At 36.1% G+C, this 26,990-nt stretch overlaps 1 protein-coding gene and 1 non-coding gene across 2 annotated transcripts; one reads left to right on the forward strand and one right to left on the reverse strand.

Moving 5' to 3' along the window:
* The first annotated feature begins 215 nt into the window (after positions 1–215).
* LOC120344562 (uncharacterized) lies at positions 216–12,142 on the forward strand. The gene is made up of 7 exons (XM_039413884.2): positions 216–499; positions 1,074–1,286; positions 2,501–2,614; positions 3,412–3,448; positions 4,239–4,394; positions 4,909–4,955; positions 9,633–12,142. The coding sequence occupies exons 1-6, from the start codon at positions 271–273 to the stop codon at positions 4,916–4,918; spliced, it is 759 nt and encodes a 252-aa protein (XP_039269818.2). The 5' UTR covers positions 216–270; the 3' UTR covers positions 4,919–4,955; positions 9,633–12,142.
* A 14,429-nt stretch (positions 12,143–26,571) lies between these two features.
* On the reverse strand, positions 26,572–26,643 carry Trnap-agg (transfer RNA proline (anticodon AGG)). Its single transcript has one exon. It is a non-coding gene; the product is annotated as a tRNA-Pro (tRNA).
* Between the last annotated feature and the right edge of the window lie 347 nt (positions 26,644–26,990).

Here is a 26,990-nt window from a genome sequence, read left to right on the forward strand (position 1 = left end):
TGATTGAGGTCATTGGAATCCTATTTTTTATGTTTATTTTTCTGAAACTATTCCAACGAATTGTTACTTTTTTATTATTATTAAGATTAGCCGTAGTTAACTCTGATATCCGTATTTTTTAATCAAATTGCGGACTAAAAATCTGGGATATGGCAACGCTAAAAATAGTTTATTTATCGAATTTTAATTTTTTATTTATTGTCAAGATTAGCCGTAGTTAACTCTGATATCCGTATTTTCTAATCAAATTGCGGACTAAAAATCTGGGATATGGCAACAATGAAAATAGTCATCATTTTTGCTATCGGCGTCTCACTCTCTTGTGCTCAACGATGCGACATTCCACCGTTATTTCGTGAAAAGGCTGGAGCAAAATTCGCTATCCCAACACAAGTTCTTACGATAACTTTTTGCCCGCACTACACAATAACACAGCCGAGTCAACATGAATGCAAAATCAGTGGCGGGAGTGTTGGCTGGTACCCGCCCATAAACTGCGGTAAGAGTATTAATATGATAATTATCTTTTATTTTACATTTAGTAGCGGTGTTAGATAGAACCCTTCGAATCCCGTCTAGCGAGCCAATTGGAGTCATGCGTCTCCTAGTCTCAAGTCACGGCTCATTGAGTATCAAGTCGAGTCACGTAAAATCTGAGTAATCCGAGTCTTAAATTACGGGTAATACGAGTCTCTAGTCACGGGTCACCAAATTTCAAGTCACGGGTCATCGAGATTCTGGTCGAGTCAAGAGTCACCTAGTGTAAAGTCACGGGTGACCGAGTCTCAAGTTACGAGTCACGGGTAATCCGAGTCTCAAGTCAAGAGTTAGGATATAATTATTCTGCTCCGCCATGCTCCACAGATCCCCACACTACTGGCGTCGTCTAGTCAATTTTAGTACGTTTTGTCTTCAATCTAATCCAAGGTTTCCTTCGCAATCAGGTTCGTGCATATGGAGCAAATAACTGCTTGACAATTCTGTTATGAGCATATATTTGAGCATTGGTGCCTATTTAACTCAGTTATCAAATCACCAACTAACGAAAAACAACTCTATTTTTTTTTTAACAGCACCAATTCAACCACAGAAGCCCCGGCCTCAACCTCAACCGTTCTTGACTTGCGATATTCCGCCCATTTACTACGATTACGTCCGAACCACTGCTGCTCGTGTTGGAAAGCGATTGACTATCAGAAATTGTAAATATGGGCCAGCATATGATGGCGTTCATATTTGCACTCAGATCAGGGCTGGAACACGATGGGTGCCTACTATTAGATGCGGTAAATACCTAGTGAAATGTTTTTTAGAGTTTCTTCCGAGTGGCCATAAGACCTGTTACAATTTCAATTTGGTTAGGTCAGCTCTTGTCTTGAGGTTTGTTTTATTTAAATCAGTGTTTATTTGAGTATTATTTAATTCACCTGTATGGTAAACAAGCTATCGACCAATTTTCTTTGAAATTCAAACAAATTTGAACACTTTATGACGAAACAAAACTTTTCCCTGTTGTAAATTAAAGGTGACGAAGCCAAATAATTACTTTCTCAAATTCTTCGCAAGCCAAGTGCCACAGGAATTAAGTGAATGTGTCGCGAGTTTGGAACGTCTAGTATTGCATGTTAGCCAGTGGAGGGCTTCAGAGTACAAAAAATAGGTTCTTTTTTGGCGCTTCAGTGTACCAATATGGAGGTTACTAATTTTGTTCGCCTACATACATCAAGTTGTGTAAAGGGACTTAAACCTATGGGCAGGAGGTATATTTACCTCGCTAACACAGACAGTCCCCGAACTCGTAATAGAACTAGAATAAGGAAAATCGAATTAAAATTATGGCTTAACCCTAACCTGGTACACATACTACGGGAGTACCCTTTTTTGTATGAAACTCACTAACAACAAGTTACCTCGTTTCAGAAAGCCATGTCGAGCCTATAGTCCTTCAACAATATATCATATTTACTACCATACACTTTACTAATATGAAACGCATTACATAAATCACAGATTCCCAACTGGGGGCCAATGGCCCATCTGATATGGGCAAACTACGGCCCGCGGGCTAAATCCGGCACGTTGGGCAAAGCAAAACCAAAATTGAAGTTTTAGCTGGAAAAATAGCTCAAGGAATTTGTTGATATTGCGATTAAATTTAGTTCTAGCACGAGGCTTATTGTTTCCCAGTTTTGCGTTTGTAACACTTTAAATGTTGGTATAGAATGTAACTTTTTACTTCATACTTACATGGCCCGCCAGTCTAGGTGGGCCAAATTTTGGCCCGTGGTTCAAAAACCTTGCCCACACCTGCGATACACGTATTGTAAGTTTTTACTTGAAATATTAAACACTTCGAAAAAAAGCATGTGTAGTAACACGAACTTCACATCCGGAATCTGCTGCGCCTACAATTTACTGCCCAAGGCGGCTACCCTATGCAGCTCTCTTGCCTGCTACTTACAAGGTAAAACTTCTGGTTTATTCTATTTTCTTTCCACAGATCCGGAGTTCCTTGCTACTCAAAGACCTCCGGTTGTACATAGACCTATTGTAGTGCAAAGACCTATCATTCGGCAACCAGTAGTGGTGCCACGACCACAACCAAGCAATCAAAGTACGTATACGGATTTACTACAATTCGATATCGAGGGCTATTACCTAAAAATAAGGAAGGAAACAGTTTTGTGAAAATGAGAAATAAAAATTTTTTTTGACTCTTAAGACATCGCCAACTTTGAAATAATTTGGTGAATATGGCTGCTAAGTAAAAATAACATGATATCTTTCAACGAAATAGTAAGCATATTTGTGAGCTTTCGTTAATTCATGGTCTAACTTCTTCTACTTGAAGTAGAAGCGCAAAAGCATACAGAAAGTTCAAGTAACGTAGTCAGTTTTGTGTGACCTCAACCGATACTTCATTCCCATACATTGAGAATTAAAAATATTTTATGCTTCTTACGCGTTACTTATGCTTACTAAATTCCTTTTTTCTAATTTTCCTTATTTCTGAACACGAAGTCTACCAATGGATCGTTTGGTTATTATTTTGTTGTTTTGTTTGTATTTTATCAATATTGCTATGTTCTCTTTAACTACTGGAACGATTGCTTTGAAATTTTCAGTGTTTAAAGATTAGAGTTTTCACTAGAAAGCTATTAATTTTATTTATTTTAAAATTTTCTGAGGGCTTTACGGGACTTCTTTTTATTTGCGTGCGATAACGTCATCAGAAATAAAAATCTTGTTCATCTTGTGGTGATTACGTGTTTGCTGCTATGCGAAGACGTGAAGACTGTGACATCGGTAGTCTACTGTGAAAGATTGCTTGCCCGTACTTCTTCGTTTTGGCTTTCGTGCACATATATTTGAACATCGCGCTTTTTTTAAATTTTCCCTATATTTTTACAGTTGACATCGCCACTCTCTTGCTGCTCCAGAGACTCATGTAAGTACCGTGAAGATTTTCAATAAAACTCATCTCTCTCTATCTCCGAACAAAGCTCGGAATCAGAAGTATCTTAGCTTGATTGGCCATTACATATTCGGTCCAAAGTGCTGAAGGACTAACGAGACAGCTTAACTATATGGCAAACCACGGCCTCTCGTCCGGTTATCATTCCATGTCGAGTATGAGATTAGTTAGGTATTTGTTTTCGGAAGCATGAACTTGATGGTGGAGAAAGCCGTAACCGACCAGCGGTTACATGAACCACACTACGGCGGGGAGAAGTTCAGCAATCCTCCCGCACATAATCATCACCGCATGGGACTTGAACCTGCGAACCCACGCAGAGTAATTAGAGGTGCGATGGCGAGCGTTTTCCTAACGCTTAGCACGATGAGACACACCGCCGCGCTTTTGTGTTGTAATCTCTGATTATAGTCAAGTGGTATTGGACTATATACGTCGTATTGCATTATTTACTAGATGTCACGAGTATTATATCACGGGGGGGTGGGAGTGTTTTCAAATTTAGGGGATTGTAGATATTTTGTTAAGTGTAATTAAACTATTTGTGACTCATAAAAATATTTTATGTATTTGAGTGATCATCTTCACCGGCATATATATGAGCGGTTGGGGGTGAGAATTTTAGATGGGGGTATGTAGGGAAATCAATCGTTGCATGATTTTGTGTTTAGGTCATAATGTTTCTCTGAACGCCATATTTTTGTTTAACAATAATGATGTGTCACAGTACAACTTTTATAAAAATAACTTTGTTTTATCACAGCGGAGGAGATTTCGACATTTGCGATTTATTCTCATTTCTTGACCGATGCAAGACCAATTCTACAAACGGTTCTACTAGAAAGAAGAGATTTGTGGAACTGAAAGAACTGGAGGCAAATGAAAAGGAAGAAGATAATACAGGACTTGCTTCTATTTTGTAAGTTGTAGGCCGTGGGTTCGAACCCCGAGTGAGAGCTTTGGTTTAAATACGTCGTTTGATAGAACATTGAATATTTATTATGACCAGGGGCCAAACATTTTGCCCACCTGGACTGGCGGGCCATGTAATTGTGACGTAAAAATTTACATTTTATGAACAATATTTTCAGTGTTACGAAAGCAAAAGTGAAAAACAATAAGCCTCGTGACAAAACTAAATTTAATCGCAATCGTAACAAATTCCTTTAGCTATTTTTTTGAGCTAAAACATCAAAATTTGGTTTTAGTGTGGTTGTGGCAGCATCAGACGGCCAGATCGAATTACCCATTTGGCCCGCGGGCCCTGGTTTGCTCATGTCAGCATTAGACTCGCTAATGATGGTTCATTAAAATTGTGAACGGTCTTTGTGTCTTAGGGGTCCGAAAGCCTCCTTAAAATTTATTTATTATTGTGAAGTTGTTTTTTATTTTCTGTTTCGGAATTTTAACTTGCTTTCTTTATTTTTTTACAGTAATTGGTGAAAACAAGAATGAAACTCACACTTTTACGAAATATTTGGTAAGTTGGACGAATATTTACACGATGTCATACTCTGTGTTCACTTTTTGATTTCGATTTTCCCAAATAAGTTTCACGTATCTAAAGTACGGCAATATCGGTATGTTATGTCTTCTCGTACTTATTACACCCGGGTGCCGTTCTAGGCAAATTTTCTGGGCCAATCTGAGATAATTTCTGTGTATCCCCGAAGTATGTGAACCAAGAAGGCGGACACCGGAACGTAGTATATGTGTACCAGGTTAGGCCATAATTTTATTCCAATTTTCCTTATTTTAGTTCTATTACGAGTTCGGGGACTAGCCAAGTGACTCCCGTAGTATTTATACCTGAAATCATGGCCTAACCCTAACCTGGTACACATACTAAGTTCCAGTGTCCGCAATCTTGGTTCACATACTTCGAGAGTACCAATTTCTGGACTATCTGAGGCGACATTCGGAAACAGTTTTGTTGTTTTCTTTACGGAGATAATGAATAAGATCTCATATTTATCTTGGGGAAAGGAAATTCGATAAGACGGCTTTATTACATGGCGAGCCGCGGCCCTTTGTCTGGTTACCACTCCATGTCGGATATGGGATTAGTTATCCAAGTTTTAAATGCATGGACTCAATGTAGAATATTTAAATTGAAACCGAATAAGACAAAAAATGACAGGTACAGCGCTTTATCACACTTAAACTACGTCAACGCTGAGAAATAGGCCAAATCAACAGCTTTGAAGCTCGGTAATTCTGGTGTATTTAATTTGATTTCTTTTTACTTTTACCTCGCTTGTGAGCTGTCAAAGTATTTTCGTTGAAACGGGCAACACCGAAAAAATCAGGATGCTTTGCAAACTGTAATTCTTTGGTAACATTAATCATTCGACTTTTATTTGAATTTTGGTGCCCTGCGTGGCGCGATATTTCCTGAAAATCTTTTTTTTTTAATGTGTGGGCACATTATCATTTGCTGACTGGATCACGAATTATTTTTTATCTTGAAAAATAGAAAACTGGGTGCTTTTCTAACCGTAATTTTTTGGTAAACATAAATCTTTCGACATTCTTTAATATTTTTTCTGTGTCTTACGTGGCGCGATGTTTCACCCATAATTTGGTTGTTTTTCAATATATGAAAAAAAAGATATCTCAGCTTGAATCACAGATTATTCTTTTCATGGTGAAAATAAAGAATGTAGGTCATAGTTTAAATAGTCAGAAACCTGCTGAGGCGTCTCTCAGTAAACTATTGTTTTTCTGAATTGACGTGCGTTAACTAATTTTAGTCACTGAAATATTATGAAAACGGTTTATTTAATGTATAAATTAGAAAATTGCTGTCGAATATTTCAGTATATTTATTGTTAGATTGAATTAGGAGTGGGCGTTTTCCCAATTTTTTTTTCCGAAAATTTTAATACGTTTTTTGTACAATTCGTTAGTTGGAAGCCATCGAGTAACTATAACGTCACTTGGGGATCAACGAGATATTATTTCCCGCGTAAAAATGCTATAAAATGTCACAAGAAGTTTTTTTTTCAAGTGAGTTGAAACAAAACAGCAAAATTTAGATAAAAAAGCAAGTCTCATAGCCTGCAATATTCTCTAGTTCAGTCTGAAATCTAAAGCACTGTTACTAAATTACAACTCCATAATGGTGCAACGCACCAAAAAATGCTCATTTATTTTTGGAATACATTAAAACTGACGTACTTAAAATGACATAACAATTGATACTAAATAATGTACATTTTTGAAACATTTTGAATTTATTTTGGTGATTTTAAATGGTGCGCCATTGCTGGATTCCCAAAAAGCCTATTCATTTTGCTATATTTTCAAATGCTTTGGAATGACATAACAACTGAAACTAAATAATAAACAATACTGTAACATTTTGATTTCATTTTGTCTCGCAAGAAATTTTGTCTTCCCACCTTAATTTTAAAATATTATTTACCCCCTAAGAAATTATAATTTTGAACTTATTTAAAAATAATACGCGAGTTGGGGACATCCACGGGTCGCGCTATCTATGGGTGCACGTGTAGTATTTCTATCTGGGAAAGTAATTTGAATATTTAGAGAGCAATATAATAACATAATAGCCCTTTGAACTGTGCTATCGCTGTACCTCGCGCGCCCGGGGTCAGAGCGCGGGTGTCAAGTTTTAATAAGAGCCGGCACTGCTTGACGCTACCTTTTCATTTATTATTAGGAAATTGCCTCGATATGAAGGGTTGATAGCTTCTAAATAGGTATAAAGATAACGTCTTAACGCGGTAAAGAATGTCGTTTTGTAATAAGGTGGTAATTTGAGATTACCGCCTTGTTTTTTGCTTTTTTTGGGCTTGAAAAAATTAGGTAAGGTTATTTCCACACGTTTCGAACTTATTATGAGCTAATATAATCAGTTAAAAAACAAGAGAGCTATGCTCAAATATATGGACACGGGGAGTCACATAATTTTGATGACATCATAGCAACAAAAAAAAGTAATAGTCTTCTGGAGAAAATTTTTATCTTTAACCACTGAAAATTTCAAAGCAATTGGTCCAGTATTCGAAGAGAAAAGCGATTTCTTCAAAACGTGTTGATGGAGACAAATAATAATAACAATAACAAGAGAGCTACGCACAAATATATGGACACGTCAGACTAGAGCGAATCAGTCCTTACCGGTACCTTTGACGCTACCGGTACCCTCAAAAAAGTTCTGAATTTCCAGTAGCAAGAATTTTGCAGAATCAAAACGTACAGCCAGTCATGACACTGACTAAAATCCGTGTTCCCATGGATAAAAAATAATACAGCAAAATTTTAGACGAAATATCAAATTTCATAGAATTCACGCAAAATTTTGAAATAAATAAAAGTAATAGCCTTCTAGCGAAAAAATTAATCTTTAACCACTGAAAATTTCAAAGCAATTGGTCCAGTATTCGAAGAGAAAAGCGACTTTTTAAAAACGTGTCAAAGAACAAGAACAACAACATAATATTGAAACCACTACGTGTCCAAAACGTGTTCAAAAAAAACGGAACGTGAATTGGCGGTGGGGCAATAACATGAAAATACTAACCCAGTGGTTTCTCACCCTTCTGTTTCGTGGCCCATTTTTGTTGCTCAAAAATCCTGTGGCCCATTAAATTTTTCATGCTAGGGAAACTTTATGCTTAATAATTTATTTACAAACAAGAAAAAAAATGTTAGTATATACGGACAAAACGGCAAAATGCCATATGGAAGTGTTCCCGAATGTCACAAAAAATGTTCCAGTAAACTGAAATGAAACAGCGAAATTTTTGGATGCGCAGGTGTGAAGTTTCAACAAGAGCAGGCACTTCTTTACGCCATCTTTTTATTCATTACGAGGAAATTGCCTCGATATAAAGGGTTGATATCTTTTAAATAGGTATAAAAATAACGTCTTGATGCGGTAAAGAATGTCGTCTTGTAATAAGGTGGTAATTTGAGATAATGGCCTTGTCCTCGCCCTCACAATTTATGAGAATAAATTTCCGTGCTTCCAAGGAATTTTAGTTTATTTATTTTTTGTTATGAAGCAACGGCCATCGGTAGTAACACTTGTGCTCTTTAGTTTGCTAAACTCATTAGCAAGTATAAACGAGTTTTTAACCATAGGGTACTGAGATACTGTATTAAACTGCCAGTTTTAACTTTTAGTTTACCCCTTCTTGACTTGCGAGTTGAAAACAATTGCCCCATACTGCTATTACTGTCCCCCTTTCTAAACCCCACAACAAAAAACAAATTGAACAGAATCCTACATATGGGGTAACCCTTTTGTAGTCCAGTGCCAATATTTTGATCTGGTTAATATGATCAGGAATTAGGGGGGCGATTCAATAAGAGAACAGCACAAATCATACAAATAACAGATGTCACGAAAAAGCCTTGGCCTGAATTTAAAATAACAGCAGAATTATGAATAAAATATCGGGTCCCATAGAACAATGATCGTTAAAAAAGAAAAAAATTTGAAAAAATGACGTAATTGTCGTATAGCTACTTCTTCCATATACTGTATAAGGGCAGAGAATTTGAAATCGATTAGTTTATTGGTTGCGAGGAATGGAGACAACAAGAATACTTCACTTCGGTCGCTTTACCAAGTCCATTTTGTATTGGTCACTTTCAAAAGTTTTTTTTTACTCGTTATTCATTATGTCCTAAAACAGGGGTGTGCGACCTGCGGCCCGCAGGCTAAATGCAGCCCGCGAAGAAACATTGCGCGGCCCGCAAAACGGGTTTTCAATTTAGTTTAATCTGGTACGCGCGAGTATTTCCAAGCTTATACCTGAGTTAATTTTTTTTTTATCTATGCCCATGACGTTACAATGCCCCAACAGCCAGCTTGGGATGCGAACAACGCATGTTATAAGATTAATGACAAAAGTTTTGTGCCTGCCACTATTAGAAGGACTATGTTAAATGACGGTGCGGCCCGCGGTTTCACCCAGTTATTTGTATCTGGCTCTCCTAGGTTGCACACCTCCGTTTTAAAAAAATCATTTATACGCATGCTTGGGTTCTAATCCGCGAGATGACGCAGAAGAGCCATTTTTTAATCGATTTTACAATAGCCAACAACTGAAAATTTGTAAATTGGAATGTTGCACTGAACGTTTGTGTCTAGTAAAGCTTTAATAACTCCTTTTGTTTTCAGATTCAAATCGTCGACAGTGGTCAAGAAATTTCCTCATAATAAAGTTTCATTTTATTCGTATTGTTATTATTTTATTTGTTTCTATCGAGATAGAATGCATTGTATAGTCGCCATATTTAAATATAGTCAAATTAAAACTTGCTCTAAATAATCCGTAATTTTTGATTCATGAAATATCGAGACCAGATCTCATTTGTTTTTACCGAATTGGTGCGTAATCTTGTGAAAACATATTTAAAAAAAAAATCGCAATATTTATTTACATATAACTAATTAAAACTGCAAAATATTTCGAAATCTGTGCCAAGTTTTTTTTCACAAATGTATTCTGATTTGCCAAGTCAGAGTGACCCTGAATGCCGCTATCAATATTTCTTGACCTTTGAACCCGGAACAGTTTGATGTGACTTCCCATTGCGAAGGTTTTGGTAATTGAACATACCTTTGAATCGTGTTTTTAATCAAATTTTACCTTATTTATAACTCAAGGGCACACCATCATATGAAATCTGGCATAATTTTTTTCACAATTCATATGACATCCGATACATTTTTTTTAAATTTACGCTGGAATTACAGGCCATATTAGCTATTCATTTGGCGTCCATTTCTCTCTAGCTGTTAATGCTAAACGATTATGAACTTTTTGTAACCGAATTAATATGGGTACCAACGTGCATTTGAGTGTAATTAAATGGGTGTATTATTGTTATATTTTGTAGTAATTGATAATTAGGGGCGCAATTGGGAAAACGGTTTGTTTTAATAGTATAAATGTTCCGATGGACTCCAAACTAACAAGTAAAGTACATATGCATGTGTTATTGAGCTATTTGGACAATGAATGGTTGAGTTATCATTGAAAATAAATTCAATTCGTCCGAAGTTGGGCACTTTGGTGGTAGTTCATACCTACTGCTACGTTGCTTGGGCTGGGCATTTTCGAATACCTGATGATTTCAGAATCGAATCGAATATTTTTTTCGAATTGAATCTCGAATACTTGGGAGATAAATAATTGTATGAACTTTCTTCTTGTATTTGTCCTCCAGACACATAAATTACTATAAAAGTAAAATACAGCACTCAGACAGATTGCTGAGCGTTCACACACAATGAAAAATACGTTTTCATCAATAATTCACTACAAAAAAGAGTCATATGTCAGAATTGCGTTGAAAAAATATGACTTTCATAAAAAAAAATTGATAAATTTACCTCGACAATCGGCGGAATAGAAAAAAAACAAGAAGGCGGCGATTCGAAATTTACTATTCGATTCGAAATGCCCAGCCCATTTGTGGATGACTTGTGTTTGCGATACGTGTTCAACCACTAAATTTTCCAGCAGTATTTCTATTTCTGGGACGGTTTCTCTTATTTAAAACAGTGGCCGGTGACAACCGACCCATAAAAGATTGATAACGAGACCGTATATTTTCGCTCTAAAGCAGTGGCTCTTGAATTTTTAAGCCGCGCCCATTTTTTAGAATTTGTCAAGTCTCGCAACCCACCTAAAAAATAACTAAGGTGAAGGTAACTGAAGTGATGGTAAGGTAAAGGTATGTTCAATTCAGAAACCACTTCGAGTACTCCTGAAGTATGCGCGCCAATATGTCGCCTAACCTGAACCCTAACCAGGTACACAACCTTCAGTTTTGAATTCAGGTTGTGCGCCATCTTGGTGTGCATACTTTATGAGGTCCCCACTTTGAAAATACGTGAATAAAATCGCAATCTCTAAACAATAATGAAATGTAAATATCCGAAAAAAAAAGATCAAGTCTAACAAATATTTTTATTTTTGATTAGCTTCACGCACCCCCACCCCCCAAATGTCTACGCCCTTCTTGTGGGGCGCGCCCCGTTGTTTGAGCAACACTAGTCTAAAGGCTTTAAAACATTTTTCAACGTTAGATTTCAAAGTTTTCGGTCGGTTTTTAGTGTAAAAGGGGTAGCCGGCCCATAATTTAGAATAACCCTAAGTTATTGTCAGATCGAATTAATATTGGTTGAAAAAATCAAATCATGCTTTCATCTCGTCTAATAAAATATATAATTATACTAATTCAAACAATAACTTTATTTCTATTCTCAAATAAATGAGATATTTGTTCTTGTTCCAGTATTACAGCTTAGTATGGTATGTGACAGTGTACAGTGAAGGTCATTCTTAGCATTAGAAATATCGGGGTCAGGATGTAGAGTCGATGAAAAGATGGCTCCAGACCATTCATTAGAAAGCTTACTCTCCCTATTCCAAAATTTAGATCTTTTCTCACGACTCCGAAAATTCGTCTGCTGAAACATATTTGCGGAAAATGTTGCAGTGAGGACTTTCAGTAGTGTTAAAAAAACAGAAGAGAATGTATGGTGAACCTGGGCTCAGCTTTGAAGTATTTCCCAGAAATGAAAGCATAATTGGACACGCACTGACCCTATTTTGCAAGGCCAACTGAACACGCTCTGGCCCTATTTCGCCAGCCCAATTAGACACACATGGAACTTATTTCTCGATCCTTTGATCAGACAGGCCCCGCTCATATTCCGCCAGCCCTAATTATACACGCCCTGAACCTACTTCGCCAGCCTACTTAGACACGCCTTGACCCTATTTCACGGGCCCTAATGGGACACACAACGACTGAATTTCATCAGCTCAACTAGAACCGCATTGATTCTGTTCCTAGAACCATAAGCTGGCCTTAATTAGACATGAATATACCGTTTTTCGATGACCCTAACATCATTTTTTTGCTGCCGTCAGCGCAGGACTCCGAAGCGAGAATATACGCTTGCCATAGCGTCGCTGTTTACACCGTTCATGTAATGCTGGAATAAATATGATAAATCCAATTACCTTCTATTTCTGGGTGTATCCAGGAATTTTCAAGAGGGAAAGTTAGACCCGAACACTTAGTGAGTCTGGGTTTCTGGGTTTTCATGAGCTTGACCTGGCTACGCCTCTGATCACCAACATCAGCATTGAAGAATAAGCAACACCGTAGATATTTCTAGGTGTTCACGGAAACCAATTCATATTTCCATGCAAAGATACATTTTAATCACAGATGAGCATCGATACTGGTAAAAGTGCCACGGCTCGATACCATCGTACCGTACTCTATTGAAAACCTAAATTTTGCATTGTTATGATGAAATCGGTTTTTGCTGAACGAACTGCTAATGACGTTTTACTGGCATCAGTAACCTACAAAGATAGGATTGAGTGTGACGTCATAAATCAATTATTCCATGCGGTTCAGTTAAATAGAAAATGTTGATAAGAACTAGCGACCAAGACATCTGTGTAATATGGAGTTGTATAGAAGTATTCTTCATACAGGAAGATAATTTCGAAGGTGAGTGAAATTGCTTCAGTTATTATATATTCTTGCCTAGAATTTATCACAAGTCAATTAGTTATGCTTGTGATAAACCTAACCTATGGCCTGCATATTAGAAAATGAAAGGCAGTACCGGTACTGGGAATATGAATTTAGCGTTGGAACTAGAAACGGTGTGCTGGTATCTTTCATGCTAAAACCTTATCGTGACCGCATTTACTGAAATATTCGAGTGGAAATAGAACTTGGCTAGAGTGTAGCTTTAACAAATAAAACTTTTGAGAAATGGTAGTACTGTTAAAACTCTGATTGATCTCTGAGAGATAATACTCGCAACCAGCTCGAAGTGATAAATTGATAAGACTGGAGATTTTGGAGAAAGTTTTTTTTGTTCTTTGGTACATTGACAGCAAACGGATGAGAGCGCACAGTCGAATGGGAATATTCAATCCTCTCATTTGTATTTTTTTGGGAATGAATTTTACTTGGAAATCTTTTGTTCGATTCATCTAAAAAAAAATCTTTTAAGATTATCAACTAGCATTTTTTCATATATAGTTAGGCATAGATCATTGCGTGGTTTTAACATACGCTGTTTGATTAAGTTATAGCGTAACGAAAACAGTGTGCCATAGCAATTGATGGTGGAAATGATAATCAATGTTCATCATTTTTACTCAGAGCTGGAACACACGCCATCTTTTTTAGGTTGCCAGAAAATTCTGAACATCGGTTCTGAATATTTCTCCCGGAGGCTGATCAGCTGAAGTTTTCTCTTTTTACTCGAACTTTCGGTCGTATGTTTCAGTAATGCGTCATCGTAAAACGAGTAGTTTTCGTCTTTTTTGTCGTTTACTAATTTTTGCCATTTGTTCGTAATTCTTCGAAGAGTCGAGAATTTTGCATTTTGGGTTTCTTTCTTTACAACTGCGGCTTTCATGAAACCCGAACTTACATCTGATGGAAATTTCCTCTTCTTGTGTCATTTTTTTCTTTAAATCTTAAAATTGAGCATTCGGATGATCTTGGAAAGGATGTCGGTAGGATTTCGTTTGTAGATCTTGCTATTGTTCTGCATTCGCAATAAAATCTTGCAGAATAACTGAGTTATTTATATGAATTAGTTTCGGGATGAAGCCATTATTTTTACGTGATTGTTTTAACTTATCAATACCGTTTGCGCAATGAGAACAACAATAGATAAAAATATAATTGGAGTTTAGAATCTCTGTAGATTAGCAACTGAATTTTGATCTGATAAGATGATAACACACACCAATAACATAATTGCGTTTGATCAATTTACCAAATTACTGTTTATTACGTTATTACTGTTTCGAATGTAAATAACAAAAGTTACAGCCTTGTCCGACATAACATGTCATCAGAGCACAAAAACATCTGAGTACAAGTTAACTTGACTTTCTGGAATGGTATTTCAATAAATTTTAGCATTACTCGATTTCGTTTACTAACTACGACAACTCAAAACCAGTATGGCGCTACGGAGCTATAAAACTGTTGGATTCTAGCCTCGTCCGATATAGAATGTTATCAGAGCACAATAACGTCACAAGTACAAGTTAACTCGACTTTTTCGAACACTATCCAATAAATTTAACTATTGCTGTACTTCGTTTACAAACTACGAAGACGTAAAGTCAATGTGGCGCTACAGAGCTATAAAACTGTTGGGCTACAACACTTGTAGCTTACCCCTAGCCTTTTTTTTTATATCTCATGCTATTTTAAAAAGCTACAAACCACAGTCGGGTAAACAACAATCCTGTGGTAGGACAGACATTCTTGACACATAGGTTATTCGAAGGTCACAGCATGCGGAAGCATTCATTGTGTAAACAGGAAACTAAAATGACACGACGTGACGATAATGTCAGATAAGACCTTTTTAATAAATTAGATTGAAAAACACAAATCCAAATTAGTTGGCTTTATTGCGACGCACGTGTAATTGTTTTTGACAAAAATTCTTTTACAATGTTTACTATCAACGCTATTGTTACCTCATACTTGCGTCACAATCTCACCACCGGATCTTGTAACCTGTGTTAATTGCGTGACATAGGTTTGAATGCTACTTCTGATAATGATCAGTACTGTTCACTAAATACGGCAATGGATATGGATATTTTCTTATGTGGCAGAGAATATAGAGACTTAGAAAATAACACAGAAGTGGTGGATACGATCTATTTTTATTCTCCTGAAGAGAGAATATTTGATAGTTCGTCTAGTTTTCATATGATAGTATATAGCAGGGCTATGTATTGTCAGACCGTGGTCCGAATACGAAAATTTCAAATATTCGGATTCGGAGCTATTTTTATTCTCCTGAGGAGAGAAAATTTGATAGTTCGTCAGGTTTTCATATGATAGTATATAGCAGGGCTATGTATTGTCAGACCATGGTCCGAATACGGAAATTTCGAATGTTGGATTCGGATCGTACCTAATTCTTTATTTTTGATCAATGGCCCCACTTTTTAAGTTTCTTTTTATAAAATGACTTTTATAGTTTCGAATTCAAATGAAAATAACTATAACACCATAATAAACAATCTTGATTTGCTAACAATCATTATCCGGCCGAAGAAGTTAGCGTTTAAGGATGCCGAAATATAATTTCTGGAAAGACCAGACCCAAAATAGTTTTGAAGTTTTGTATGCGGATCTTCGGTAAAACAGTTGAGTAGCCATGGTATTAGGGGTGGGTATTTCGAATCGAATAGTGAATTATTGAAATCGGTTCAGTAATAAATTTCGAATCGCCGCCATCTTTTTTTTACTGTCCGCCAAGGGTCGAGGTGAATTATACAATTTTCCTTATCAAGGCTTTTCGTAGTTAGTTATCGTTGAAACATGTTGCTCATTGTGTTTGAATGCTCAGCAAACTAAGAGAGTGATTAATTCTACGTTTTCGAAAACCGATGTGTCTGGTGGAACCATTACAGTGAATGAGTCACATTTATTGACCAGCCTTGATGAGTATGTACATTCATCCTATGCAGTGGTCGGCAACTTTTTATCACTCGCGGGCCAAAATTAAGGGTTGCAACTTGCAAGTCATTGGCGGGCCGCACATATTTTTAGAAATTTGAAAACCGAACGGATGATACTGTTCATAATAAAAATGGAGCAGTGATACATCTCTCGAATAGAATATAGATTCATTTCCTCATTACAATGCATCTCAAAAAAATCCCATTTGAATATTTTGGGCGCCATTGAACCCTTTGCACTTTGAACCCACAACACATCAACTTTTCTGCGTTTTGTTGCCATTTGTCTAATTATTATTGAACTATAGGCTCATTAAACGCGTGTTATTGTGAACTTTATACTTTAGATTAGAATATCATTTAGTATACACGTGTCTCGCAATAAACTCTGCTACGTAAAGATATAATCGTCAGAACAACTTTTTTTTTTTTTAATATAATTCAGTGAATATAGCGGGCCGGATTATATTACTCCGCCTATTCCATCTCTTATATATTTTCCTCGTTTTCATATCTCGGTTTGAGACCGAAACTCGTTTTCCAGATTACACACATTCCATTTATGAGACTCGTTCAAAAACATCCCACGTTTCTACATTTCTTTACAATTACTTTTACGCCAATTATGAATAATAAAATAGTTTAGGAGTGAGGCTGTGCCTTATTATAGTACAGTTATGTAGGTAGACATTGTGACTAACATGAAAACACTTCAATGACTTTAGACCTTATGACGTCCGGCGACTTTTTATGATCTAAACAACAGGCTTCGTTTTCAAAAAACAACAAAGTTTTTCAATATTATTTGAAACTTTCTCAAGTAATTTTTAAACATGTTTGACACTTGGAGGCGTTTTTTATTTATTTATTGCAAGTATTATTCGGGATCTTTATTTACACCTAGTTGCCAAACTCTGGCTTCCCATTTATTCTCAAATTTGCAGCGTTGTTCTTTAACGCCCTTGGATGATACTGTGAATTAATTCATAGAAAAGAAACGTTGTGATGTCCGTTTTTATTTCATTTGGGAATCGGGAACCATCTTTATATTCAGAACACGGCACTCCAGAAGTGTGTACCAACACGGAGGTAACTAATTTTGTTCGCCTACTTTACATCAATTTTTATAAAGAGACTGAAACCTATGGGCAGGGAGTATATTCACTTTGTTAACACAGACAGTCCCCGAGCTCGTAATAGAACTAAAATAGGGAAACTCGGAAAGTATGGCCCAACCCTAACCTAGTACGAATACTACTGGAGTACCCAGAACATTCCCACTATACTCATCATATACAGAGTTTGACAATCATTCTTCTAAGTGCGTGACTAACGGTACTGAATACTGCAGAGTGGTGAAAAATATATTATTTTAAGATGGGGACATGGAACGTATGCTTCCGTAATGCGTAATGTTTTACTATTTATACAAAACTGGCAACACTAATGTCTAAATCCATACTTACATAATGCTCCTGTGTTCAAAATCTTATCTCGTTCTAATCTATTTACTGTTTTGTGACAAAAGGCGTTGCCACATTTTAACACAGAGTTATGTAAGTTATTGGAAGAGCGTGCGTGACTGGCGTGATCCCTGTTGAACTGTTATATCTCACTCCAGACAACATGTTACATTTTTCTAATTGTTTTCAAACAATGCCTTCCTCTTTACGTCACAATATTAAGGCTTAGTTTGACCTTCGAGTCACCTTGAAGGTATATAATTAAGATACTAATTACACGTCGTAGTGATGTTTACCATATTGGTATTAGCGTACTTTGATTATAAAACAAGTGTATATTTATCATTTGGGAAATATACCGCTGAATGTCTGATACCCAATCAATGAATACCTGTTGAAACAATGTGTTAATAAGCAAGCATGAAGTGATTTAATCTATTGGGAGACTCATGATTTTTCTCCGATATTACAGTTAAGGCTGGTTATATTCGAATATCTGATGATTCCAGAATCAAATCGAATATTTTTTTGAATCGAATCTCGGAAGATATTCGACTTGGAAGATTTGTAGTTGTATTGACTGTTTTATTGTAATGGGTCTTTCAGATACATAACTCAGTGAAAACACGTAATCTATCACTTAGACAGTTTGCTCAGTGTTCATACAGTAAGTAACATGTTTCATCAATAACTTACAAGGAAGAAAACGTCCATATGTCAAAATTGTATTTGAAAAATTTGACACGAATTAAAAAAAAAAAGGGATTCATCTCGACCTGCGCGCATCCAAATACCAAGGATGGCTCCGAATCGAAATTCCGGCCTGAACCAATTCGAATAAATTTCGAAATCCCCAGCCTTACTTACAGCACATTATTTTAATATTGGGTTTAAATTTGCATTGTACTTGTAATATGATTACACTTGTAGTAGATTCATTTTCCCCAAAGTTTTACTATTTGTACAAATATTGTCATAATTATGCGATCCAAGTTATTTGACCGCTTGTGGCTTTCAACCGTATTTCTGGTATTTTCGACAGAATCTATGAATGCCAGGCTCGAAACCATGTGTATAGTGGTAGGAATTGAAAGACATATGATCTTTCTCTTTTTTATAAACAAATTTGTATGACGTTCTTTTTTGTGACATCATTTTGAAGATTTTAAATTTCACTCTTTTATTTCAATGCTCTCTTAGTTAACTCATAAAAGTGATCGTTTGTATTCGCTTCCGAAGATGATGTAACATTTCCTAAATAGTTTAAAATGAACGACCTCACACCGATTCCTTGGGATAATCTTGAGTCACAACCAGTAACAATTCTACCTTTTAAATCGTTCAAATTGAAAATATACAATTAGTGTTCATGTTTCGTTTATAAATGGATAAGTTGGATACGTGTTTACGGCATCGCGATTAGCTGTAACTCATATGACGTCATACTATTGTGACATCATCTTCTGTATTTACATTTTACTCATAACCTCAGTGCTTTCTCGACAATCAAGACTCACTTCTAAATGATAACGCGACTTTTTACAAATAGTTTAGTTAGTTACGGACTTCTGAAGATAATCTTGATTGGCAACCGGTACCATAGTTACGATTAGTTGTAATTAATTGGGCATTATTTCGGTCCAGCGGTGATCTGCCGCTTTCTAGTTTCTATTCAAATATCGTTTGTTTATATAAAATAGATGAACACGAAAGAAGTGTCAGAAGTTCATTCTTAATCAGTATAAATAAGTTTATACCTATTTCACGGGATGTCAATGTTTTCATCTTGAGATTAGCGTCAAAGCAATTTCCATAGACGATTTTCCATTGGTGCCAATACTACTGTGTACTGTACACCATTTACCCTCTTTGTATCATTTATAATGTCACATGCCTGACTTGCAGTACTTGTACGACTTGTAGTAATGTTTTGCAATTTGTGAAATTGTACAATTTCTTCAATGGTCCCTCAGTTCTATGTTGAAAATGATGCAAAACTTCGTAAATACTTCATTTTGAAATGAACGACTTTCACGAACTTCTGAAGATAATCTTGATTGACAGCCGGTAACAATTCTACTTCTTAAATCGTTCAAGTTAAAAATATACAAATCGTATTCAAGTTTCGTTTGTGAATGGATAAGTTGATGGTACACTTTCTGCTTTCTATTTAAACATCACTTGTTTATAGAAAACAGGTGATCGCGGAAGATTTAACAGAAGTTTATTTTTTAATCGCTATAAAAGACTTTGTCACGTCATGGCAATGTTTTCCTTCTTCGGATCAGCGTCACAGATATTTGCATACACCATAGATGGGGTGCCCCAGTGTTTAATGAAACAAAAAAGTCTGTGAATGGATAAGTATACAACGTGGCAATTGATTCAATAATGAAATATTTGAATGACTGTTATTAATTGAACATAATTTGGGTTTAGCGTTTGATCTGTCAATTTCTGCTTTCTATCTAAACATTATTTGTATATATAAAATAAATAAACGGAAGATTTGTCAGAAGGTTATTCTTAATCTGACTAAAGTAATAGTTTTAAATGTGTTAGTAACCTGCTAGTTTTAACTGTGTGGTGATCAGATATTCCAGAATTAGGAGATCGTTTTTTCTGGAATCGTAATACTAGGTTTTATTTATTCGACATAGGTGGCGCTATAGATTTATGAAAATTGTAACGTCACTAGTTAGTTTCAATATATCTCAAGTCAATGAAAAAGATCCAAACCACAGTCGGGTAAACAATAGCGCGTTCCAGCATTTTTGACACAGGTTATTTGAAGGTCACATCATGCGCAGGAAATCAAAATGACTCAGCGTAACAATAACGTCTGATAAATAAAATAATTTTCTTCAAAAATTCGCTTTAAAAACCGAATTAAATTTAGATGGCGACAGGCGTGTAATTGTTTTTGTCACAAAATTCTTTTACAATGTTTACTGTCAACGCTATTGTTACCTCATATTTGCGTCACAATCGATACCGAATCTTGCGACCTGTTTCGATTGTCTGACATAAATTTGAATGCAACTTCTGATTGTTATCAAGGCAGTTTGGTAAATACGGCAAATCGTGGATTTGCAATATACACTTCATTGCAGAATATAAAGAGAAGTAAAAGGAATACCGCATTGTGGTATAGCAGTGGTTTCCACCCTTCTATGGCTCATGGCCCCCCGTTTATCATTTCAGTGGTATTTATAGTGTTATACTGAGTGGTAGATTCCAAATCCTATTATGTGCAAACATCCATGCTCATCAAAGAAAATACCCTGTAAAATAATCTTATCATGCAATGATACTAGAAAAATGTTTTTTTCTTCTTCCTGCAGTAAAATGTAATGCCTCAGTTTTGCGCCTAGCATTGCGGCCCCTTCAAATGTGGCTCAGCCCCCTCCTCCTTAAGGATGCCACGGGCCCCTCGTTTTGAAACTGCTGTTGCATGGGACTTATTTTATGTTGCAATAATTAATATGTGATATGAACATAATAAATCAGACGATCGCCAAGCGCTAAAAAATATTCTGACGGCGGAAATGGCAGGATTTAATATCTTAAACAACCCTGAATGAACAATTATTGAAAGTTTGGACACAAATGTTAATTCAAGGTCACAAAACGCAGACGTTTTCGTTAATCAAACAGAAAATTAAAGCAGCAGAGATTAGCAATACTATTAGATGAAAAAAAACAAATTTTCTTGAGAAATTGACACAAAAACACTGATCAAATTTAGCAGATTAGTACAGATAATAAAGTTACAAGCGTGATTTTTGTCTTATTGAAGGCTTTCTGAACCACGCCCAGACACCGCCCTTTTTCATCTTATATTTTTTCGTTTTCCTATCGGTTGGCAACCGATACTCGATGTCACATTAATAACATGCCATTTATAAGAGTCAATCCAAACATCCGCACTTTTCTACATTTCTTTACAATTACTTTTACGCCAATCAGGAATGATAAAATAGTTTAAGAGTAAGGCGGTACCTTATTTTGGTTAAATAGGTAGACATCGTGACTAAGCACAAAAACAATTCAATGACATTATGACCTTCAGACAAAATTTCATGATCTAAACAACAGGCTCCGTTTTTACAAAAATATTTTTAACAATTTTTTGACAATTTTAGAGAAGGTTTCCAAAATTTATGAATGACTTTTGGGAAAAACTTTTAAACATGTTCCGGCAGTCTGTTCCTTAATGTTTAGAAACAAATTTAAAAAATACAAGTTTTATTCCAAAAATATTTTTACTCATCCCCATCTTTCTCTGGTAGCCGTCTGGATTGTGAGAATAATGTGAAAAGGTTAAAATGAAAAATAGAGTGATTCTCCTGCTATTTCCTGTTTTTGTCCACTATCTTTCACTTACTACGTTTCACTAAATGGGGTGACGTGCAAACACATCAATATATACGAAAGCAACTTCCCTTCTTTGACATTGAAGATCTAACTGCTAAAATAGGAGCGTAGTTTTCAAAGGGGGGTTCTAATTTCTAATTGCCAGGTTAGATCGTAACAGTTAACGGGCCGGAAAACATAGGTTTTCAAAGCCACTCTCCGCTTCTGAATTGGGCAACATCACGCGCCGAAACTATACATAATAAATACTGCAGCTTGATTTGGGGATTGGAACATTGTTTGTGATGGTAAAATATAATTCAGAAATGAGAGCGTGCTTTAGTGTTTCCGGGTTTGATTGGGGAATTAGGCCATTCCTATTCCGTATTTAAAGATCTGTCTTTCATTTACTAAATTTTACAATCTACACATCACTGAATATTCAACTTTTAAATATTGAACAAGCTTGTTCTTGACATTCCGAAACGTTTTTTTACATGTTTTGTCATCTAGGATCGTATTTGCTTAATGCTTCTGTGTTGAAAAACCTTATCTTGTTTAAATCTATGTACTGCTTTGTGATCAAAAGGCGTTGCCACATTTCAACATAATTATGTAAGTTCTTGGAAAAGCGTGCGTGACTGTCATGATGCCTGTTGACCTGTTGTTTGTCACTCCAGACAACATGCTACATTTTTTAAATTGTTTTCAAACAATATTTTCCTGTTTACGTCACAATATCATTACTTAGTTTGACCTTCGGGTATCCCTGAAGGTATATAATTAAGATACCAATTATTTCAAATTACAGCGATGTTCACCATCTTGGGATTAATGTATAATAATAGTAAAACATAATGCTAAGTGCTAGGCAGATAATAAATGATTGTGGAAGGCATTCGAATCAAAATCCTTTATAGTTTTAATAATGAAGCATAAATGTGATTTAATCGTGATTTTTCTCGTGCTTTAACATTAGGTCCACTTTCGGGGCTCCCGAAGTATGCGAACCAAGATGGCGGACATCGGAATGTAATATGTGTACTAGGTTAGGGTTAGGTCATAATTTTAGGTATAAATACTACGGGAGGCTCTTGGCTAGTCTTCGAACAGATAATAGGACTAAAATAAGGAAAATTGGAAAAAAATTATCGCCTAACCCTAACCTGTTAACCATGTTACGTTCCGATGTCCGCCATCTTGGTTCGCATACTTCGGGAGCACCCCACTTTCGCATTGTACTTGTTACCCATATAAAATATAGTCGTATTTATGTCATCCAAGTTATTGGACCGGTTGTAGCTTTCACCTGTATTGCTGATTTTTTCTATGAATCCTATGGATGTCTGGTTTGACACTATATGTTCCATATTGAATGGTATATTACTCCTCTTCCTGATATAAAAAAGTACATGAAGTCGTGTGACATGTTGCGTAATTAAATTTCACGCTTCTAATTTAAAGTCACTTTTTCAATCAGCATATGGATATGTAGGGTTCGAATGCTCATTGGCACTGGTGTTTTTGTGAGGTCAATTAGGCCGAGGTGTGCAACCTGCGGGCCAATTGTGGCCCACAAAGAAGTGCAAATTTTGAATGATATGCGGCATGCGAAACGATTTTTTAATTTAGTTTCATCAGGTACATGCGAGTAATTCCAATCCCTTTGCGTTTCAAACCCTATACATGAGTCAAATTTATTATTTATGCCTATTACGTTACAATGTTTTTTGTACCTGCAACTACTAGAAAGCCTATGTTAAATTAAGTTGTGGCCCGCGGTTTCCTACCCTTATTTGTATATGGCCCTCTTGTATTAAAGGTTGTACTCCCCCAAATTAGGCCATTGCATCATATTTACTTATAACGCCATGTTGTGTATTGTGATTCTTTCGTGCTTACTCAAGTCTTATAATATATGAGTAGCAATTAATATTTTCATATCAAAGATGATTGAACATTTCATAAATAGTTCAGAATTAACGGCTTTCACAAACTTCTGACGATAATCTTGATTGGCAACCGGTAACAATCAAACTTCCTGAATAGTTCAAGTTAAAAATAAACAAACCGTACTCTAGTTTCGTTAGTGAATTAGATATACAGTTAGCATGTATGTATGTATGTTTATTTGCCTCAAAAATGTAACAGTATCTGCATAATAGTTAAACGGTATAAAAGAGACGGGATACATGTTCAAGACCTTACTGGCCTAAGACACAGATGTGGACATGTACCCCAACAAGTATAACTGCAGTTTAGGACTGCTGCGTTATAGTAGGACAACAGACATAAAATATACAAATAAACTCTTGTACAATACACAGGACAAAGAGCATACTGTGATCAATAATCTATTAGGTATTTGAACAGGTTTTATCAATTTGACATTATTTTGATTTAGTGTGTGATCTGCCACGTTTTAATTTCTATTTATACATTATTTGTTTATAGAAGATGAATGAACACAAAGATTTGTTAGAATTCGTAGATGGAACAAAGCAGGGTGGTCCAAAGTTGTGAGCTCCGCGTGCCACAAATTCATTTTTGCTTTGTTCGCGGGCCACAATAGTGCCATAAATAGGTAAACAGTGCGATACGAAACAAACACTTTTATTGTGCAAACACATAGTTAACAGACATAGCCATTCAAGGATAATGGAATCCATATTTGATTTTTAGTTTTCTATGTTGCCTATATTGTTAGCATGTATTCCCGACCAAAAAGATGGAAAGCCATATAACAATTTAGACTAGCCAAGCACATCATTCAAGCTTCGCTAGTTGCATCAGCTAGCTATAACACTAGTCAATTCAGTGACATTAGTGATGTAACAATATGTCAAAAGATTTTTCTGATTAATTTTATTACGAAACAACACGAAATGCGATTTTTTAATTACTCTCCGAATGTGACGCGGGCCACAGATATCGAATCGGCGGGCCAAATATGGCCCGCGGGCCTGGATTTGGACCACCCTGGAATAAAGCAAGACGTGGGAGGTATTAGTGTCTTGTCACTTTCAACCCGATTTATCAACTCAATAAAACAATATAACATTGTCATCAAAATAGCACATATGTCAGAAGTTCAAATTTCATCTTCTATTGGAACAATATTCTCTTTATCAACACGGAACCCGATAAGGTCACTGAAGGATAAAAAAACTTATAAATGTTTTGGGAAGTAGCGGAATTTTCATAGCAAGACAAATTCCTAATATAATGTAAATATATATTTCGACCCACATTTTCAAACTCCGACTGGAATGGCAACTCTTCAAGGCCGACCGTTCACTTTTTTGTCGCCTCAGAAATTTTATTTTAATAGATGAAAAGATTTTCAAATTTATCACGGAAAAGGAGGAAATTTTTTAGAATTTCTCAATAATTTGCAGCAATCTCTTGCAGATTACCAGTTTATGCCGGCATGGAAATAGTTAATACAGACATATCTTTAAAATGGGCTTGCTTTTGCGTAGATAATTCCCATTCTTTGAGATAAAAGAGTTATTTATAAATATCACGCAATGATTTTCTCAACTATGATTAAACTTAAATCCGGTTAGTTATCGTTGTCTAGTAGTTTGACTTGTATACAAATTGCCTTTATTGCTGGTGACAGTTCCAAATGGCTTCTATAAGTCACGGTTGTGCGGAACAGTGCTAACGTTATTGTAACAACTGCTAAGGCTCCTGGTCAGTTTGAATTGGTGATTAATTTTTCAGACTTATGGGTGTGATACAAATTATATGTTGTTATCAAGCATTTGCAATGTTGTTTATGTTGGGATCTTCGGATTAAATTTTCAACCCTATATTTTCATTGATCACTAAGCAGATCTCAGAAATTGCGGCCACTAATAATTGATCTTTTTCTGTAAATTGTAATGCTTTGGGTAATAGCAAATTGATTGTATGTAACGGATGAGAGGAAATGTGATCAGTTAGAGAGCTTGAATATATAGCAAACCAAATCTCTTCTCAGACAACCACTTAATGCCAAATAAATGATAAGATACCGTACCCAGGAACACTATAACAAGGATGTGCAGCATTTGTTTCGGCCATATAACCAACTTCAGACATTTAGCTGGGCCACACAAAATAATTAGCGTGAAATGCAAGAGGAGAGAATGCGGTTATCGCTTAGCCTCAATAAATGCACCGCGCAAAACGGGGAAAGATTCAACGCAGCGATAAGAGCAAAACATATTATGTATTTTTATCCACGTAAGCGTTTTTTTAAGCATAAACTGTCGGATTAGGGACTTATGCTTAATGGAAACAAAATCTGAGTGGTAACGAGGGCCACATTGGATGGCTTGACGGGCCGAGTTGTGGCCCACGGGTCTCCTGTTGCGCAGGAGCGCATGCGCTAAAGGAGTTCAAAGTTGCAAATATGTGTGTTCCAACGCATATAAGAACGCTCCAGCCTTGATTTAATACAGAAAACATACAGGCACTAACTCTTGCGTTTAAAAACGCAGGTCCCGTCTAATGATATAAACAAGAGCAATATTCGTAGCGATGTCTTGACGACCAGATTAGATTTATTTATGATCAAACAATTAAGTTATTCTGACTCCATTAATCGGCAAAACAGACGATGAAATGATTGATAAAAACATTAAAAAAAAACTGATTTGGAATGAGGAGAGCAAACAACACCTTAACGAAATCGGGATTTGCACCCGAAAACGATATTCATAACCAAAGTACCTCCTCTGCCTTGATATGAAAGTGCAAAATTGGGCTCGTCCGGGATTTGAACCCGGGACCTCTCGCACCCTAAGCGAGAATCATACCCCAAGACCAACGAGCCAAGTGGTTCCGTCATCTGACTATAATGACTTTCATGAACAACTAACTAACGAAGGAAGTTGTAATTAATTATCTTTATAACATTCAGTCAATCGGATTTTTGAAGTATAGTATTTTGCTTGGAGTACAAGGAGTATATCTATATCATGCTTGATTAGATTGTAAAATAAACAAAGATAAAGCGATAATTAGTTGTTTAATTGTTTGGTAAATAGGTATTCTCCCTTTGCGTGCAAGAGGCGATAATTAACGTTTGACGGAGACAATACTTTCCTTGTAGTACGTTTGACAGAGTAAATCCCTCCAACATATTGATATAAGAAAAATAGGGCTTGTTCGGGATTTGAA

Source organism: Styela clava, chromosome 10 (assembly GCF_964204865.1).
Source record: "Styela clava chromosome 10, kaStyClav1.hap1.2, whole genome shotgun sequence".
Lineage (NCBI taxonomy): Eukaryota > Metazoa > Chordata > Ascidiacea > Stolidobranchia > Styelidae > Styela > Styela clava.